The sequence below is a fragment of the Manis javanica genome, chromosome 17 (genome assembly GCF_040802235.1).
Source record: "Manis javanica isolate MJ-LG chromosome 17, MJ_LKY, whole genome shotgun sequence".
NCBI classification, from domain to species: Eukaryota; Metazoa; Chordata; class Mammalia; order Pholidota; family Manidae; genus Manis; species Manis javanica.
The window spans coordinates 60,312,037-60,331,473 of NC_133172.1; the positions used below are offsets into that span (position 1 = coordinate 60,312,037).

The following is a 19,437-nucleotide window of genomic DNA, read 5'->3' on the forward strand; positions in this document are numbered from 1 at the left end:
TGTTGGGGGAGCGAGGGTCTATCTGGACCTGAGAGGTTGGGTGGGTCCCTTTTTGCAGCCGGGTGGGGAGAGACACAGGTGAGCAGAAGTGGACAACTGCATGTAAGCAATAAATGGGTTTCTCCAACTTTATTTCTGCCTTTGACTTACTTCGATTTCAAAGGTTATTTGCCCAGGGCTAGGAACGTATTCCACCATCACCACCACCACCACCCCAGAGTTATAAAATTCCACCCCTGCCCTGAGATACCAGAGACTCCACCCTGTTTATTTCCTTTATGGCACTTCTCAGTTTGTAGCTATGTTATCCTGTCTCCTTTCTTACTCCATGGGTGCACAACCAGGTCTGTCTGGTTCATTATTTTACCCTGTGCCTAGTACAGGACCTGGCACATAACTGGCAGGTAATAAACACCCTGGTGTCTGAATGAATGGATGAGGACTTGGAAAGAAGGAACAAGATGCTTAGGAGAGCCCGCTTGTCGCGTCCACGCAAAACTCTCCAGCAGGCAGCTGCAAAACTGCGTCTGGAGAGCACGAGAAAGCAGGGCGGCAGCTCAGGGAAGCATCTGCAAAATGAGATTCCAGAGCGCCCAGGCACGAGTCTCGAATTATCTTGCCAGAGAATTACCACCATTAACACTTCGTAGGCGGATTCTTCGGCTCCTCCCCAGACACACGCTGCCAGTCTCCGCGAGCAGGGCCCAGGAATCTGCACGCGTAACAAGTTCCCCAGGTGACTGCTGCACCTGCAGGTAGGAGAGCTAGGCTGGAGAAGGCAGGCGGGTACGAGCTGGGGGAAAGGGGAGGGACTGAGACGGTGACGCACTGGCCAGGTGACGGGCAGGGCGCCCCGCCCCCCGCCCCTCCCCACACACACTGCCGCTCCGACCCGCGGGGACCTTTGCCGCACTTGGCCTCCGGCCGCGCCCCGCCCCGCCCCGGCCCAGTCCGCCCTCCGATTGGCCGCCGTCCCGCCCGTCGCCCGGCCGCGGCCAATGGGCCTGGCGAGCTCCGGAAGCCGGAAGCCGGAGTCGCGGCGGTTGCAGTCCCGGCAGCTGTCGCCCGTCGCCATGCGAGGCCTCGGGCCAGGCCTGACCGCGCGCCGCGTCCTCCCGGTGCTGCGGCCGCCCGGACCCCGGCTGGCGAGCGGGCCGGTGGCGGGCGCCCTGGAGCGGGCCATGGACGAGATGCTGCGCCGCTCCGTGCCCGCGACGCCGGCCTACGAGCTGCGCGAGAAGACGCCGGCGCCGGCCGAGGGCCAGTGCGCCGACTTCGTGAGCTTCTACGGCGGCCTGGCCGCGGGGGCCGAGCGCGCCGAGCTGCTGAGCCGCCTGGCGCGGGGCTTCGGCGTGGACCACGGCCAGGTGGCCGAGCAGAGCGCCGGCGTGCTGCAGCTGCGCCAGCAGCCGCGGGAGACGGCCGTGCTGCTGCAGGCCGAGGACCGGCTGCGCTACGCGCTGGTGCCGCGCTACCGCGGCCTCTTCCACCACATCAGCAAGCTGGACGGCGGCGTGCGCTTCCTGGTGGGGCTGCGCGCCGACCTGCTCGAGGCGCAGGCCCTCAAGCTGGTGGAGGGGCCGCACGTCCGGGTAAGGGCCCGACCCCTGGCCGCGGGCCCTTGGCGGTCGCCCCACGCCCTGAGTATCCTCACCTGCCCCTCAGTCCCAAGAGGTTTCATCTGTCGTGGACTGAGCATCAGGCAGCCATCTGAAAACTTGGAGGGTGTTAGCGCAAGTTACCTGTGCACCCACTGTGTGTAAGCCCGGGTCCCAGGAGGTCCTGTGAGATTCTGGTCCGCTCTCTCGCATAACTTTGAGCAGGGGATTTTACCTTCCTGAGTCCTGCCCTCAAATATGATTCTGAGTTGGCTTCTTGAGGTAATAAGGTGCTAACCTCAGTGAGCTCATGGTACATGCAAATAAATAAGGTTTAAGCCATGATGACTTGAAAGAGTGCTGATAGTTAAATATACACCTTTAATACTACTGGCATTAAATATGAAGGGACCACTAATTTGCCCTTTTAGTGAACAAAGATGTGTTTCAGAAACTTTCTGACATTCAGAACTATTTTAGGTGCAGTTGGCTTTAAAATGAACAGTTGAGCGATTATGCCCTAACTCATTTAAGACCTGCAACGCTAGCATAATAGTTTTCATATCATTCTTAGGTGGGTCATATGCATGTCCCCTTTTAGAGTAAAGGAGACAGATGCTGAGATTGTGTGCTTGACCAAGAACTCAGAGCAAATATGTGTGTCTCCATCACCCACACAAATCCAAATCTGGGGTTCCTTGCACTACACTTGACAACCCCATTATGCGATGTGAGTTACGGTATTTATCAGAGCCTTTCTTCTTTCTTGACAACTTAGCCTTAGGTGCCTCAACACTGAATACAGCTGAGGATGGGATTAATCTCAGTGATAATAGTGCTCTGATTTGATTGCTCATGCCAGCTGGTTGGTTTACAATGATAAATGTTACCTGGGGCCACATCTGAATTGAGCCTGTTTCTGGCTCATGCCCAGACTGAACGGCAGAGACTTTGTGTCCGGAAGTGCATTGCACCCCTATCTGATTCCTCTCCAGGAGGCTTCGGTTTAGTCAACAATCCAAGCAAGCTTTTTTTTTTCTTGAAAAGGGATCAGTGCCCCTTAGTGGTTCTTCCAAAACGTACTTCTGATTGCATTGGAGGCTGGAGAATTAAGTAGAATGTTACCTGTCCCAGGATGCAATTATCCCCCCGTCCAGCCAGCCAGCACTTGGCTGTTGGTGTCTGTCTTGTACCGGACATGCTCTAGGCTCTCAGGTTGGGCCCCTGCCTCCATTCTGGTGTGGGGGACTTGTCAGCACGCGTGTGGGTGCGAGTGCTCCTCCTGCGCCTGCTCATTTCATCCTCAGCCGTGGGGAGCTGATTTGCTATCAGGTGCCTGAAGCTCATGGAGGTCAAGTGCAGCGCCTAGAGCACAGAGCCAGTGGCAGCTGAACCCGGCCTCAGGGGCTCCAGAGTTGTGTACTTCATCAGTACACACTGATTCTTAGAGTCAATGATTTAACTAGATTTAATATGAATTTGTTCTCTTAGAATTTGCCTTTTTCTTTAAAATCAAGGGCAAGGTAAAAGCACCCAGCTAATTAATTAATGGCTTTGTTTCATTCGGTTTCACTGAAACAGGAGTTTACTCTTCCCTAGCTGTGACTGTGTTACTCTTTACAAGGTTTGCATGAACTTCCTTCCATCTTAACTTCAGTCTCGTGTCCCTCTTTCTCTGAAATCACGGGTCAGTCTTTATGGCTTTGCTGAAAAATCATCAAGCCTCACGTGGCCAGAAGAATTGCATTCAGTGCTTTTGCTTTGGCATTTCCGGTGCACCCAAAACTATCCTGGACATTCCCAGGTTTACCTCCACAGTTTGCTCCTTCCCATGGACTCTCTTCTCCAGCCAAGCCTGCTTTTGGAAGGTAAGTTTCTGAACCCGCATCACTGTGTGATTCCTGCTTGGGAGGCCTGTTAGAATAGGAGCTGCCTCCCCTCCCAGCTCATTCACCCAGCTTTTCCAACCACGCAGCTCAGGGTGATCTCACCTGAGTTTTGAGCTTCATAACACACTATTTTCTGGGCCCACCACTTGGATTTTATGCGTTAACCACAGAAGTTAGTGTTTGAAGTGTGTTATTCCCCCAAACTAGATCAGCTCCTTGAAAACTGGGAACCTTAATTTCTTGCATAGCAAAATGATGGCTGAAGCACGAGATAGTCTCCCAATGCCTCTGTTGGACAAAGCCGGCACACTAATCATTGCCGCTATCCTGGGGTCACACTGCTCCACTCCCAGAGTTATGGGCCTGGAATGAAGCTCAGAGGGCTTGGAAGGCTTCAGCAGGGCCAGCAGAGACATCATGCCATATTTGCTGGCCCTCGGGAGGTTTCAGTGTGCCCTTGGTCATTGCTGATGTCCCCCCCAGTTGTAATCCTCTGATTCTGTAAGACATCACTGCACATGTCCCCATGCTCTCCCCCAAACAAGAAAACTCTTTGTTACCGTCAAGAAGGAATATAGACACAGCTGAAATCTGTGACACTGGGACTTGACTGGGTAGAGGAGCTGGCCCCAGGGACACCCATGCTGTCAGCAGTGACAGGTCCTCAAATGTTTCCTTAACCAAGGCCATCCACACACACAAGGGGAGAACACAGCCTGACAGGCGAAAGTCCTGTGGAATAGATATTTCCGCAACAGGGGTTGAACAACCATAGCCTGACCTGTGTCTCTGTACGTGGTCTAGACATGACGGGCACAAGAAGCCTTTGCTAGTTACTCAGTCACCAGTGTCCCAACCCTCTGCCTGTAAATCCAGTCCTTACATCCAGTGTGTGGAACTTAGTAGCGAAGTCCATTGATTCGTTTCTCCTTTGCTCTACATAATGTAAAAATGTTTTAAGTCCCTGTCATTTAAATCATTCATAGTTTTTTAATCCATAGAAATTGTCACTGGGATCTGATCTGTAATCCATCACCAGAATCATTTAATGTGTACCATCTACTTTGATTCCATTTTTTCTTCCTCATTCTGGACTTTGTAATCAAGTTAAAGAGGTGATCCAGCCCTGACCCTTTGCTTTTAGGAATTCAGTTCTAGAAAGCACCAGAAGCTTGGCATGTGAAGCTTTAGAACAGGAGTCCTAGACTTCCAGGCCTGCAAGGCCCTGTGACACAGGGGAACGGGGCGCTCACTCCACCATTGCCTCAGATCTGCGCGCCCCTTACTGTGTGCACATAGCACCTATAACACTCACCTCCTGGCCACTGTTGGCATTGGACTTGCTGGTGAAAGTCAAGTGGGCCCCTGGGGCGGCTGTGGGCATGGCCGAGCTTTACCCTGGAATGCTGCTGCAATGGATTCACCCGCCTCGCGCCCACCACGCAGCCTTGTCTACTGAATTTTACCCCATCTACTGAATACTGAATATTCTAAAAAAGACAATTTTAGAATAACTGGTGAATGTGAGTCCAAAAAGAATGCTTTTTCTGTCTTTTATGGGGTAGTGGTTACTGTGGAAAAGCCGCTCCCCAGTCCTATCTGCCATCCCCTGGTGAGAGGCATGATTTTAGGTGATCTTAGCCGTGTCATTTCACTGCTCCAGGCCAGTTGGCTATGCGCTGAGGTGATAGATTTGGTTGGTGACAGGTGTTCTCAAAGTCAGCCTGCTTCTCTTCTAAGAGGTGCCCTGAAGGGTACTGTGGAGCTTTGCTAAAAATTCAGTTTATAAGTTTGTCAGGATCTTGGTTCCTGACCAAGGGTTGTGGTTTTGGGAAATGGGAAGAATCCGGAAGACTGACAGAGCACAGCTAGTGTGACACCACAGATTGAAGCCAGGAGGGGGCATATCTCTTTCCTTGGCTATTTTAAGTCAGATAAGGTTTCTTTTCTCTCCCTTGGTGCTTCTTAATCCTTTTTGATATCAAGTTCAGAGTCTGTGTTAGTTCTCTTTGCTGGAAAGATGCAAGTGCTATGTTGAAGAAAGATTTTACCTGGCAAAGGTCGTGTATCTGTGCTGTGTTTTTCAAGATGGCAGATCCAGCATGGAGGGGATGGGCATCGCCCAGTGTCAATTAAAAGGTCATTAGAAGCCTAAGTATCCTGGAAGCAAGCCTGGGACGGCTTGTTCCATATCAAGTCTCCACCCCACAGTATATTCATGTGATGTTTTGTAGAACTTCATGGATTATAGCAAGTGAATTGATCTTACTGGTTTTATTCCAAGCAAGGAATTTTAGTTGTTTTCCTAACTAAGGAATTTGTTGCAAAGGTACTTTTCAATATCCTTGATTTCTGTTTTAACCTGCAGAAAATGGAACAATAAATGAATCATGCGATATGGGGAGTGATATAAAATCCATTACAGAGCTTAATCACACCAAGAAGAGACACAGTCCATTCGGTTACAAGATAAAATATTTTTGGAAAAAATTGCTGTTTTCCTCTGTCAGAGTTCCAAGTGAGTTTAGAGGCTTATCATTCCTGGGTATGTGGCCTTTCTGTGGGACAAAGTCCACTTCTGCGTGTTCTTCCATGAGGCGGGGTGTGAGGGCTTTGGGCTCCCAGAGGCCAGCAGTCGCCCCCCAGTTGCTCTCTGTGGACCTGTCTTCCGTCCTTGCTCTAAAATGCAACAGGTGGTGCCCTGGGTGGGGTGTAGGTAAGGATGACTCACATTACCAGCTGGATTCCCTCGAGAGGACCAGCATCTTCAGCAAGAGAAAGAATGCCCCGTGCTGACAGCTCCCCAACCAAATGCCCTGTGAATCTGTAGGTGTGTCCAGCTCTGCTTACAGGGCTGGGAGTGGAGGTGGGGGTGGCGGTGGCACGGGGATCTGTGGGGTCCATGGGCTTTTTGTTTTCTTCCCAGGGAAATTTTCAAAGGTCCATTTGGGCTGAAGAGGTATGTTTCTTACAGATAAAATCCCCAGTAAAACTGAGGTGAATCCCGTTATAGGAGGTCTGAGCATTGTCCGGCCCCAGAGGGATGCTGGCATTTAGGAAATGGAAGGGTTGCTTGATGGGCAATTTGAACATAGAAATCATGGTGGAATGAGAGGTATACAGGCGTTAACAGCAGCATGGGTGGGACAGCAGAGAAGGGACGTGATCCCTATCACCACTGTCAGCATCCCAGCGCTGCAGTGCCCCACTGTGCTAGACACGTTGCTGTACAGCCTCTTTTGGTGGCTTGTCCTACTTTTAAGTTACTACAGGAGCCCTTGCTGGCCCTACTGAGTTCTGCACTTAGCTAGATGAAAAAAGAACGTATTTGTAGATAGGACAGTGTGCCCCAGTCACCTGGGGGTAGCAGCTTATGTCAACTAGAATTGTTCCTGCAGTGTCTTAGCTTTGGCCCTGTGACCTTCTCCAATCGCTTTCAGCTCCCGTCCCCAGCTCAGGGCTTCTGAGCAACAAAAAGTCACTTTTCTCCACAAACAAAAACGGGGAGATCTTGATGGCCAGAAGTTTCAGAAGAGAGGTGGGAGGCAGCTTTTTCTCTGCTGCAGGGGGAAGCTGGCCAGCCTTCTAAACGTAGTATTCCGAGGTAACTGGATTCCAGGACGGAAGAGCAGAAGCCCAGCACTGCTTCGGCACCACCACAGTATTCCCAGCAGTTGGGGCTTTGCGTCTGGGATTGTTGATAAAGGATTGCAGAATTAACCAGCAGAGAGCAGAACCTCGTCCTTGGCCTGCCGCTGTCTGTGGGCCAGGAACCTTGCTGCGCGCCACGGCTGTGGTGTGAGTGGAGACGGTCACCTTTACCCTAGATTCCCGGCTCGTGTACCAGCATCACATTCCACAGCTGTCAGGAGCCCAGAATAGAATGAAGGGACTCGGGGGGGATCTTCAGCAGCCAAACCATGCCCTTCAGAATTAAGAGGAACTGATTCTGAAACTAGATATATCCGGCTTTTTCCTATCATGAATGTAGTAGAGGTGCCAGTATATCTCACATGGCACCCGGCTAATTCATACCTAACCATTCAGTGTGGAGGTTCCTAACCTGGGCTCCTTGAACCCATGGGGATGGTCCATAGATGAGTTTCAAAGGGCTTCACGAACCCTAGAATATTACATGCAAAATCTTGTTAATGTGTGTGCGTTTTCCTGCAGAAAGGGCCCCTGATATTTAGCATGTACTCGAGTGTGTCCGGCCCCCAGGAGGATTCAGAAGCAGTGCTGTCAAGCGCAGGGACACAGATTTATGCGGAGCCACTCTGGTGGCCCACCAATGACGTGCGATCCCCTCTTCCTGGCCCTTCCTCATCACCAGTGTCCAGTTTTTCTTGTGATTTTCATTTGATACCCATCTGTTAAACACCCTCCACATGGGAGACCATGCTGAGTGCCTGGGGAACTCATGGAGTGAATCAGAAGCGGCCTTGCCCTTTCAGAGCTTAGAACCAGGGAAAGACACTAGTTATGGGAGGTCAAAGGAATTGCAAAGGTCAGCTGCCTATCTGATCCTTAAATTCATTTTAAAACAGCTCCACTGAGTTCTCAGCAGCCCCGTGCGCAGTCACCCCGTGTGCTGAGGTTCACTCTCTGCCAGGATGACATCTGTGGATGGCCTTTCAGAAGTTCTGCTTCCTGTTTATATTCTGTGCCTGATTGTCTGTGATCTCCCCCAGTTGGTCTTAGACTTTCTCCCCTCTCCTCACCCCGCTTGGGGTTACACAGAACAAACTTAAACTTAGGGCTTCTTCTGTGCCCCAGGCCTTAAATATTTAAAGATGGATCTCCATTCTGAGCCACCTACCCCATAACTGCAGCTTATTCTCACATGACAAAATTCTGAGTCCTTTAGCTTTTTACCAGGGAATAAAATGTGAAACGCTCCTATTAATGGTTTTACAGCCTTTGTAAAACTGGTCTTTTCAGGTGCAATCCATCAGGGTCTTCGTGATTCTTACATGCAGATTCATAAGGTCAGCGCTGCACCAGATTACCAAGATACTTACCGTTATCCAGTAAGAATATTCAGTGTATCTGTTAGTATGCAGTCCAAAAGTTGTTGCTTTCCCATGCAAGTAACTTCCATCCTCAGTTACCTGAGTTATGGCCCAAGATGGCTGCTCCAACTGTAACCATCACATCACCTTCCAGTCTGCACTGGGAAAGACAAAAGAAAAGTGGGCAAAGGGCCGGCTCCTGCCATCTGTAAGGTTCCCAAAAGCTACTCCAGGGTACCTCTGCTTACATCCGATAGCCAGAATTCAGTCACATGAACTCCCCTAGCTGCCATGCCGTCTTTATTCTGGGCAGCCATGTGCCAAGGTAAGAAATGAAGCTTCTGTTCATTTGAAAGAAAGGGAAACAGCTATTGAGGAACAACAAGCCATGTATGTCTGCTGCCCTGGGCATCTTCTCTGTCGGGAAGTGTACTGCGGTAACACGTCCACTGGGGGCCCGGCTGGCTGACCTGAGGTGGTGGAGTTCCTGGGTCATCTTCTTTCCTTGTGCACCTCTTGTTCTGTCCTTGCTTGAAAGGTTTTGGTGCAAATGCATCTTTTTTGGTAAAGTCATTCAAATATTTCTGAAAGTAGATTAGATATAGATAAGTGATGTGAAATCAGAATAATCAAATATAAAGCATTGATTAACAGATATACTATTATTTTATGTCCCACTAAGGAAGAAATAAAGGCTCCCAATTAAACTGCGACCCTCCATCTTTTGAAGGATGCATCCTGACTTCAGAGATGTTAAAATACCAAAGTGTGCATCTTAGAGTTGATGAAATATGGTACCTGGACCCAGTCCTTATTTCTCTTGGGAAACAAGAAATGGTGTTTTAGCAAATCTGAGAGGATGAGGACTTCAGCTCTGTGTTGCCTCCGTTAGCATTTCCTTTATGATGGACCCTTCATGCTATAGGAACTTTATGTTGTCAGTTGTGTTCACTTGGTGAATGAACTGAAACATGATTTGGGGCAACTTAATTCAAATTGCAGGCTCCCATCCAGGCACCTTACGGATTAAAGTAGTAAAGTCTAAGTAGAGAGCTAGATTCCGTGTAGCCAGTTCAGAGTTCAGCAGAGCTTCCTCTGAAAGAGCACGTGGAGCATCACCTTGTGGAGGCTTCTTTCATTCCCATGTTTCAGTGTTTAATTCGCGGTGCTGGCAGCCACGCGGAGGAGGGCTCGGGCTCTTTTCCTTGGAAGGCCAACACACTTCTCCTTTCCAGGAAATGAACGGGGTGCTAAAAGGCATGCTCTCGGAGTGGTTTTCTTCAGGGTTCCTCAACCTAGAGCGGGTCACCTGGCACTCTCCATGTGAAGTGCTTCAGAAAATCAGTGAGTAAGTATTAAGGTTTTCGCTTCTCCAGTGTTTTAGCTGAAAGCCAGTCTCCATTCACGTGTACATTTTTTCCCAAGCCTGATGAACCCAAACATGATATTCAGAAATTGTGTGGCTCTGTGAAATCACAGGGAAGAAAGAGCGCAGACAGAACTGGTCATTGTGCCAGTGAATCTACACGTGGGGCCTCATTTATATCCTCATATTTGAAGCACATGGGCCCACTTTTCCCAAGATCCCGTTATCAGAGCTGTACGTGTTTGCGTTAATAATTCAAACGGCATCTTTCTCTCCTAGCTAGAAGTTCCCCTTTGGATTCAGATGACTGAGTTAAGTGTATCGTGCATAATCCCAACCCGACCCAGACACGGGCTAGCATGTCACTGTTGTCCTCACAGACAGGAGCAGCACGTTCTGCCTCAGAGCTTCACATCCCACCTTGTCTTAGGGAGTCCAGGGTTTGTACTGTTTGAAGTGTAACAAATCCGAGGGGCCAACAGCGCCTGCTGCCATCTCACACATCGGCAGTACTGGGTGGATGAGGCTGTTAGACAGACGGGACCGGGGGATGCGTATGTGCAGCGCTGACTCCAAACCGTGGATTCGAAGGAAGGGAAAGGCGTGGGATGCTCAACCACTAAGCATCTGGCTGCGTTACTGTGTTAAAATCTGCTGACTGCTTCCCGAGAGCCTCACAAACTAGTCTTCAGACCAGGTATCCAGGTATTAAGATTAATTGAGTGCACAATTTTGTGTGTAAAATGGTCATTAATTGTGGCTCCTCTCTGTGAGTGCTGTTTCGCATTAAAATGGTTTTCTTTGAATCTTCCTGTGGAGTCCTTTGAAGCTGTATTTAAATGATAGGAACAGCCCCGGTCATTTAACTTATAAATTATACATTTGTCTTACCTCTATGATTTTTACAACAGGTCTGAAGCTGTGCATCCTGTAAAGAACTGGATGGACATCAAACGGCGCGTCGGGCCATATAGAAGGTGTTACTTCTTTTCTCACTGTTCGACCCCCGAGGAGCCCCTGGTCGTTCTGCACGTGGCCCTGACCAGTGAGATCTCCAGCAACATCCAGGTACCCACGGCGGGCGGCTAGGACAAGGCAGGTACCCTGGGGTCTCTTAGGGCTTTTTAAATTGGTTTTATCCTGTTTTTGAAAATAAATTGCTTTAGGCTTTTATGGAACTTTGAATTGGCTAGATAAAATCTCCTAATTTATAGCCCCAGAAGGCAGGCGTAGTACTAGCAGTTGTGGGAGGAGGAGAGCGTCCCGGGCAGACCCACTCACACTGAGCCCTGCTTGAAGTCTATCGTAGACATTTTTGCCAGGCAGAAAGAGTCATGAGGTACGGACGGATGAAAGCGTATGTGGTTCTGCTTCCCAGCCTTTGTCGAGTGCCTGTCAGTTGCCTTAGAAGATGTGGCTGAGCGACTCTGCTGCGGGCCCCATGTGGGCACGGAGCTGCGCCCGGAGAGCGAGGCGGCGGCACCTGTCTGAGGGGCCTGCCTGCAGCGGAGTGACGGGAGAGTGGGAAACGTTCCCTCGGGCGCTCGGGATCCCCATGAAGGCAAAGGCAGGTGAGGGAAGCCAGGGCCCCCGGGCCACGGCAGGGTTGCCTAGGCCACGAGGCACAGTGGGCAAGGGCTTTGGGCCCAGAATAGCCTCTCAGGAAGCTGGAGAGAGAACCACTCATAGGATGAGCACGCTGGGATGTCTCCTACTATCAGAGGAAGCAAACGGGCAGATGCTCCCGATCGCCAGGAACGCCCTTAGGCCCTGTGTGTGAGAAGGAGCTGGCACCCTCACGCACCGGGAGTCATCACCCCCCTCTGAGGCACTGTGGCCATGTCTGTTAACATACAGATGGGTGTTCCTTTTGACCTGAAAATTCCACCCTGAGGGATTTATTCCTGGGGAGATACTCAGACCTGAGCTCTGAAGGTTGCTCATGGCAGCGATGTCTAGTTTAGAAAGGCTGGAAATGATAACTGTCCATCTGTACAGATGCAGGCGTATACATCTGGTACATGCACACGGACAATTCGATTTTTATGAGTGTCTTTAAATGTTGATTTAGTTTTATATTTGTGGCATGGAAAGCCAACCTTAACTTACTATTGAGTAAAAACTCAGGTCACATAACAGCATGTATAATCAATAATATTGAGTGAGCATTTGCTGTGTGCCTGCCAGCCCACAGAGCACATTCCCTGTGTCACTACTCACAGCGCCCTGTGAGTTTGGTGTATTAGTAGTATTGTTCTCACCCAGCCCACATCCTAGCCCTAGAGCAGGTGCTTCTGTATATGGAGAACTGAGCATCTGGGCTGGACAGGAATATACGTGTGCACAGCTGTGCGTGTATTTATGTGTAAGTGTGTACATACCCCTAGCCAGTAGGCAGGCCTGGAAGGGTGTTCATCTAAAGGTTAACATCAGGACTTGGTGTTAGGTTTTGGAGTGATTTGTGATTCCTACTTTGTGCATTTATTTTTTCCTTTTTAACATTATGCATATCTCATTTGTATAACCAGAGATATGTTTTTTGAGAACATTTAAAGAAAAATTTGCTGGAAATATTTTAATAAAGAACCACAGGCTCATCTATAGGCTTCTTGCAAAACGAAGGAGATAATAAACAAGGTTGGAACCAGGAGATGGGAGATGAGCTCTGCTCTTTGAACCACAGTGTTCTTCCCTCCACCTCGGGGTGAGGGCCTGGCACTAGCCCCAGGAGAGGTCACTCTGCTCACCATCTACACAATGTCCTGCGGCAGCAGTTCTTAACTTCCTGGGAGTCACAGAAAAAACCCTTTGCACGTCTGAAGGGATGAAAGCAGAGGACATGTTCCCTACACGCTCTCAGAAAGTCTGTGGACTCCCAGACCCCGTGATGCACTGGGCCCAGCCCTCTTACGTGAGAAGTAGGGGCAGCTGGTGAGGGCAGAGTGGCACTCCTGCTGAAAGCAGGCTGTGGGGCAGCCACCTGCCACTCCACCATTCCAGGAGGCCTCCAGAGACTGAAGGCTCCAAAGCCCGAGGTGGGCACTTGGAGCAGTAAAATGAGAAATAGCCAGGGACTTCCCAGTACTTGTCATTTCTTACATTGCCTTGTGTGTGGCCTTGTGGACGGGTGTGTTTGGCTGAGGGAAAGCAGGGAGACGGCACAAAGTCACAGAGGTGCATAGATACGGCATGACAAAGTAGACTTCCTAAAAGGCAAGTAGTCTAGGACTGCATATGGCCATTGAGAAATCCAATGCCAGAGCTCAGAGATGAGGGAGGAAAGCACCACGCGCAGGACGGGCAGCCTTTATGGAAGAGCCCAGAACCTGGGCCGGGCGGTCTGGGCTGGGGCTCAGCGTGCTGTCCCCAGGCGTGTGGGCAGTAGGTAATGAAGTTTCAGACTGCACACATGCCTGAAAAAGACAAAAGGGGACCTAAATTTGCTGTTCAGCAGTTTTTGCACAAGAACTTCCAGTGATGGAAATGATACAACGCTGAGCAAGCAGCCAGGAGGCTGGTACTTAGCAGCCGCCTCCAGAGAGACTTCAGCTCAGGACAGACGGCCTGCAGCCCTTACGGCCCGTGAACAGAGGGCAGGCCTCTGGGCTTATGTGGAAGGGCCGCCCGGAGGCAGGACACACCCAGGCCCACTCCCCGCCTCTGATGTCCTCCAGGCCATCGTGAAGGAGTGCCCCCCGTCGGAAACCGAGGAGAAGAACCGGATCTCCGCTGCCATCTTTTACTCCCTCAGCCTGACCCAGGAAGGCCTGCAGGGCGTGGAGCTGGGGACCTTCCTCATAAAGCGGGTCGTCAAGGAGCTGCAGGTAAGTGGCTCTCACCCTGCCAGGGTAAGGGAGACCCAGGCCTTCCGAGCCTTGTGGTTGGAGCTGAGGCCTGCCCATCTCCACGGGTGAGGAATGAGCTGGAGGGAGGCGGGTGTAGAACAGCACCCACGCCCAAAGCGCTTCCTCAGAGCCCAATGCTGCCCAGGGAGGGAAGCAGTGCTGGGAAGAGGTGCCCGGAAACCAGCTCCTCTGGCTTGTGCCCTGAGGACGCCAGCCTCCCTGCCACCCCCGACATGCACGTGTTGCCCCTCCCTCCAGTGTCCCATTTGGACAGTACACGTTGTGATCATCCTAGCCAGGCACCTGCCTAGCCCTCCCCCAGGGCTGCTGGGCCCTGACGCACCCCTCCCCCCTGGGGCTTTCTCACAGTCTCTGAGGGCGAGTCAAGGCTGGACCAGGCAGTTGGGAGGGATGTTGCTGGCCTTTTTTTTAATGTATCTTCCTTCTCTTTGTTGCCCTGGGAAGAACACTTTACCCATCCCACAGCAGAAATGTTCAGGTTCACCCTGGGTCTCCGCTTTTAAAAACTACCTCATGGGGGGCTTCAGCAAACTATAATGTATGGAATCTAATTATTAGGTGAAATAATTAGACTGATAATACTTGGCTCTGAGAATGGTGTTCTCAGCTTTGGGTGGTTGGTCTCGATACAGACAGCTGTAGCAGAAGCTCCTCCTCAGAGAATGCCAAGCTGGAATTATTTACGTACTTCTTATTAAATTCAGAATGAATTTTAATGTGAGAACTCGGGGTTCCTTTGGGTATCAGCTTCGTTAGAATCACACTCTGCTACTTTTTCCCCAGTGGTGATCAGAAGCCACATCCAACTGAAAATTCCTGCTCGTTTCTTTCTTCTTTGCTGAGCGTGTCAGTGCAGGGGGGCAGGGAGGGCGGCAGGAGGGGGAGAAAGACATCAGTGGGCGAGCGGCATCCGGCCCTGGGGGCTCACCCGCGCGCCCCACGTTCATCAGGGTTTGCAAAGGCAGACCTGGGAGCCACCTTACACGCCCGTCGAGGAGGCTGTGGTCAAGAAAGTCGCGGTCGGGTCTCTTGTAATATTCTGTTGGTGAGATTCTGTTTCTGAATTTTGAAGGAGAATGAGAATTACAATAAAAGTTCATGAAGCAGGTTATAAAGTACATGTCTCAGCCTTCTGGATATTGCCAGGAAAAGACCAGAAGGAGTCACACTTACTGAACCTGGGAGCAGTTTTCTCAGAGAGGTGGAGTATGATAATTTTCTCTGCTTCCATCATAAATTTTAAAAAGTTTTCAATATTAAGCATATATTACATTTTTAATCAGAAAATACTGGATTTTTTTAAACGATCATTGAGATCGCTCTAATACGAACAGTAGCAACTGAACTGTATCATCTGCTGGAGGAGAATCCCTGTTGCCTCTCCTCCTGTCCCATCTCTGCACCCGCTGTATAGAGCTGGGCAGATGATTTTTCATTGAACAGTCATTGAACCTTGTTTGCCAAGCACCAAACTGTGTCCTGTGGCTGCAGAGAATCCCGTGGGAATGGCCTGGTGTGCTCAAGAGACCAGATCTATATCAGAAGACTGCACCCCAAGGCCCACTTCCCAGCAGCCCACCACCCTGATTGCAGGCCAGGTGCCCGGCTGGCCACTGTGATCAATGGTGCAGATGGGGGCATCCTTGCCCTGTGGACTCAGGGCACCTTTCAGACCTGGCACACATCAGGTTCTTCTAAGTATTCCTTGAGAGAAGAAAACACATCAGACATCATTTTGTAAACCATAAGCATCATTCTGAGGCTGATGATACATATGTGAGAGGTGGAGAGGTGTTTCTGTGTCAGTGACATGCCTGCTGAATCGTGTATGTGTTTTCTCCACCTTCCTTTCCTGACCCACCCCTGCCTTACAGAAAGAGTTTCCTCACGTCGGGGCGTTTTCAAGTCTGTCTCCTATACCTGGATTCACCAAGTGGCTTCTGGGGCTCCTGAACTCACAAGCAAAGGATCATGGGAGGAATGAACTATTTACAGATTCTGAATGTAAAGAAATCTCTGAGATCATAGATGGTCCCATTAATGAGACCCTCAAGGCCTTTCTCAGCAGCAACGAATGGGTGAAGTCTGAGGAGCTGGTCAGAGTGCTACAGGCCCCCTTGATGAGGCTCTGTGCCTGGTACTTATACGGAGAGAAGCACCGGGGCTATGCCCTGAACCCCGTGGCAAACTTCCACCTGCAGAATGGGGCAGTGATGTGGCGCATCAACTGGATGGCCGATGTGAGCCTCAAGGGCATCACCAGCTCGTGTGGCCTGATGGTCAACTACCGCTACTACCTGGAGGAGACGGCCGCCAACAGCACCAGCTACCGCAGCTCCAAGAGCATCAAGGCCTCTGAGCAGGTCCTCAGCCTGGTGGCCCAGTTTCAGAAGAACAGCAGACTTTGAACCTGCCCTACAGCAGATGTCCCCGAATCAGAAAAGGATCCTTGTCTGGATGGGTCGGAGATTACATATCACAAGGGGCTTTCTCAGCAAGGCCAAGTTAAACTGTTCTCCTGGCCCAGCAGGTCACCCTGGGAGTCCCTGACCAGCACCACGCGAGAGCAGGTGCAGCCTCGGACGCTGGACAGAGGTGGTCACAGGTGGGCAGGGACGGGGTATGTCTGTCATTGTCTTCGCCGGGCTCCCTGCTGGGGTTGGTTGGTGCCGCAGCACCTCCGTCTTCAGAAAGCTCTGGAACCTCTGTCGGCCATCATCCCAGGGAGGCTCCCTCAGCCTCCAGGGACCCGGGTGATGGCCCAGGTGGAGAACACTGTTCTTCGAGCCTAGAGCGTGATTCAGCGTGATTGCTTCCGCCACTTCCCTCCACGTACTGCAAGGGACAGGGCACTGGTAGAGTTTACTAGTTAAATTTTGAAGGTCACACATGTATGACAAGGTTCATGACTTTGTACAAAGTTTACTAAATTAAATCACTCAACACAAAAGGTGTTACTTGGAGCTTAAACTGGATTACAGACTTTAAAAACTCAGGGATTTAAGTTCATAGTGTTAATAGTAAAGAACAAGTTTGTTCTGTGCAGCATAAAACACATGGTTAGGATTGCGCGGGGGTCATCTTTGCGGTCTGAGACCTCATAAGCTGGAATCTGCTCTGAAGTGTCCCAGCCAGCCTGTGGGCACACTTGGGTGCTCTGCAGAGGGCCGGGGTGCATGGCGTGAGGACCGAGAAGCAGCAGGAGGCAGTGGCCACTCACGGGGCAGGAGGATGTGTGTGTGTCTGAGTTCCCGGGGCTCCCTGTGTCCTCAGCTGCACAGACAGACCCCTTGCCCTCCATGCTTTTCCTCTTCCAGATCTCCCCGCCGCCACCCACCACCCACCAGTTCCCGTCTGCCATCTGCTTGTGACGTTGCCTGATAACTAGCAGCATGACGGTCACCACTAGAAATTTTGCTTGTTCCGAATCCTGGCGGAGGCAGACTCGTGTTGGCCTGCATTGCTCTGAGCTAATTCTGAAGGCCCTTGAGCTCTGGCACGACCTGCAGGCCCGAGGTCGCCTCCCACGAGGAGTGTAGGAGAAGTCAGCACCTAAGCTGCCTCCGCACGGCAGGCGTGCGCTGGGACCGCAGCCCCTGCTCCCCACAGTCACACCTTACCTCTGTGTGTAACCGCTTGCTATGGAAATGTTCAAATCAGATACACAGACGTGGGCAGAACAGTACAATGAGCCTGTGTCCTCACCACCCAGCTCCATAATCACCAGTAATCTCCCCTTCTGATCGAGCCTTCCTACTTTCTATTGTGCCTTCCGCTGAGCAGGTGCTCCGTGAAGACGGGCAGGCCGCCTGGACAGATGGTGGGTGGGTGGGTGGGTGGGTATGGATGTGCAATTCGCCTGATGTTTGTGTACCCCAAAAATTCATATGTGAAAGCCTAACCCCCAAAGGTGATGGTCTCAGGAACTGGGGCCTTGGGGAGGTGAGGAGGTCATGAGGTGGAGCCCTCCTCAAAGGGACCCCACAGAGCTCCACCCCTGCCACCATGTGAAGATCTAAACATCTGTGCCTGGAAGAGGGCCCTCACGCACCATGCTGGCACCCTGATCACGGCTTTTCAGCCTCCATACCTGTGAGCAATAAATTTCTGTTTATAAGCCACCCATCTGTGGCGTTTTGTTACAGCAGCCAGTCGATAGCTGATCGGTGGATACAGATGGTTGGCTGTCCCTTCTCCATGCCTCAGTCCTGCTCACTGAAGGGAAGGAGCCCGCTACACCGCATTGAGCCAAAATCCAGCCACCTCGTGCATGTGACATTGGTCACTTAACCTCTTACCTCTGCCCCCAGCTCCAACAGCTGGGCACCCCATGTCCTCTGGGGGGTGATCACACTACCTAGGTGTGTATATGTCGTCCTTCACAAAACGACTACGACAGCGGCCAGGTTTGGAGGCAGCAAAAGGTCACCCATTGGATCCTGTCATTGCAAATTTACATCCAGGTGACATCATCTCAAGAGGGACACAGTGGCACTGTCTCCCAGACCTGGTTTCCGTCACACCTGCCCTCAGGACCCCTGGGCAACACTCTGACCACAACAAGCGTCCACAGTGTGGCGGGCTCACAGGAGCTTCATAAATCATTGTCTTTAGTTTCTCCCGTGTGCCAGGTTCAAGGTGACGCTGCGCCCGGCACCCCCAGCCACAGAGCCTGTTCTCCTCAGCGCCCAGGCCCTTCTCGGGCAGCTCTGCCATCCACATTCCACTCTCCTCATCTCTCGCTTTGGGGACTGATTCAGACAGAGCCCCCATCTGTCCATCCCATCCACAAGGGTTCAGTCCTGGGCTCTGCTGGAATTCAGGTTGGTTCTGATTCGGGGGCGCTGATGGATGTGGGGCTGCCATGCTGACTTGGGCATGGCCCCGCTTTGTTCTGGAAGGCAGTGTGGGGCATAGTGGTTAAGGCCACCAGACTGGGCTCTGGCCAGTGGCCAACACACTGTTCAAATCCCAGCCCCGCCACTTCTCAGCCTGGTGGCCTGGAGCACACCACCTCCCCTTGCTTTGCCTCAGTGTCCCCATCTTTAAGTGGGAACAGCAGCACCTACCTTGGGGGCTGCTGAGAAGTTCAGGAGACAATGTGCATGAAGCATCTAAAGTGCACCAGTTACAGTCCTTATTACAGATGTTCACACATCTGGACTGATAGGGACCCATCGAGGTCACCTGGATATAGGTTCTGGAATCTCATCCCCTTACTTGAAAACATGTGGGAGGAAGACCTCCTCATCCTCCAGATTCCATCCGTTGTTCCTAAGGAGGTTCCCTGACTCCCTGATGGGCTCCCCATTATTTGTCCTCCCGTCTTCAGGGACCTGCCCCTCCTGGCAGCCTTTTCAGGGAGGCAGTTGTACGTCTGTGCATGTGTGTCTCCCCTGAGACAGAAGCTCCCTGAGGGCACCCCGCTTGGCTTTTCCATCCACGCGGCACAGCTCTAGGTCCCACAGGAGTCCCAGCTGCCCCCCACCCAGGGCCCTCTGGCCCTGAGCATGCCCCTCACTCTGGCAGCGCCTCACCCAAAGCCTCACAGCCCCTTACAGGCAGGGCCTTGCCTGCCAGGCCTGGCCTGTGGCCCAGGCTCTCTCAGAGTCCCGCCCCAGGAGGTACTGTGCAGGCACAGGGCACAGCTCCCTCCCAGCCCCCAGGACCCCACTTCCTCCAAACCCAGGTCTGGCCCAGGCACCG

At 51.6% G+C, this 19,437-nt stretch overlaps 1 protein-coding gene across 2 annotated transcripts; it reads left to right on the top strand.

The window, feature by feature from the left end:
* The first annotated feature begins 1,018 nt into the window (after positions 1 to 1,018).
* Positions 1,019 to 17,852, top strand: MLYCD (malonyl-CoA decarboxylase). Of its 2 annotated transcripts, XR_005054636.2 has the most exons (6): positions 1,019 to 1,592; positions 9,735 to 9,847; positions 10,777 to 10,933; positions 13,540 to 13,689; positions 15,606 to 16,336; positions 17,049 to 17,852. XR_005054636.2 is itself a non-coding variant. In XM_036993793.2 (5 exons), the coding sequence occupies exons 1-5, from the start codon at positions 1,074 to 1,076 to the stop codon at positions 16,137 to 16,139; spliced, it is 1,473 nt and encodes a 490-aa protein (XP_036849688.2). In that variant the 5' UTR covers positions 1,019 to 1,073; the 3' UTR covers positions 16,140 to 17,852. The 2 variants fall into 2 exon arrangements, 1 of the variants encoding a protein (XP_036849688.2); XM_036993793.2 differs by having other exon boundaries at positions 15,606 to 17,852.
* The last annotated feature ends 1,585 nt before the right edge of the window (positions 17,853 to 19,437 follow it).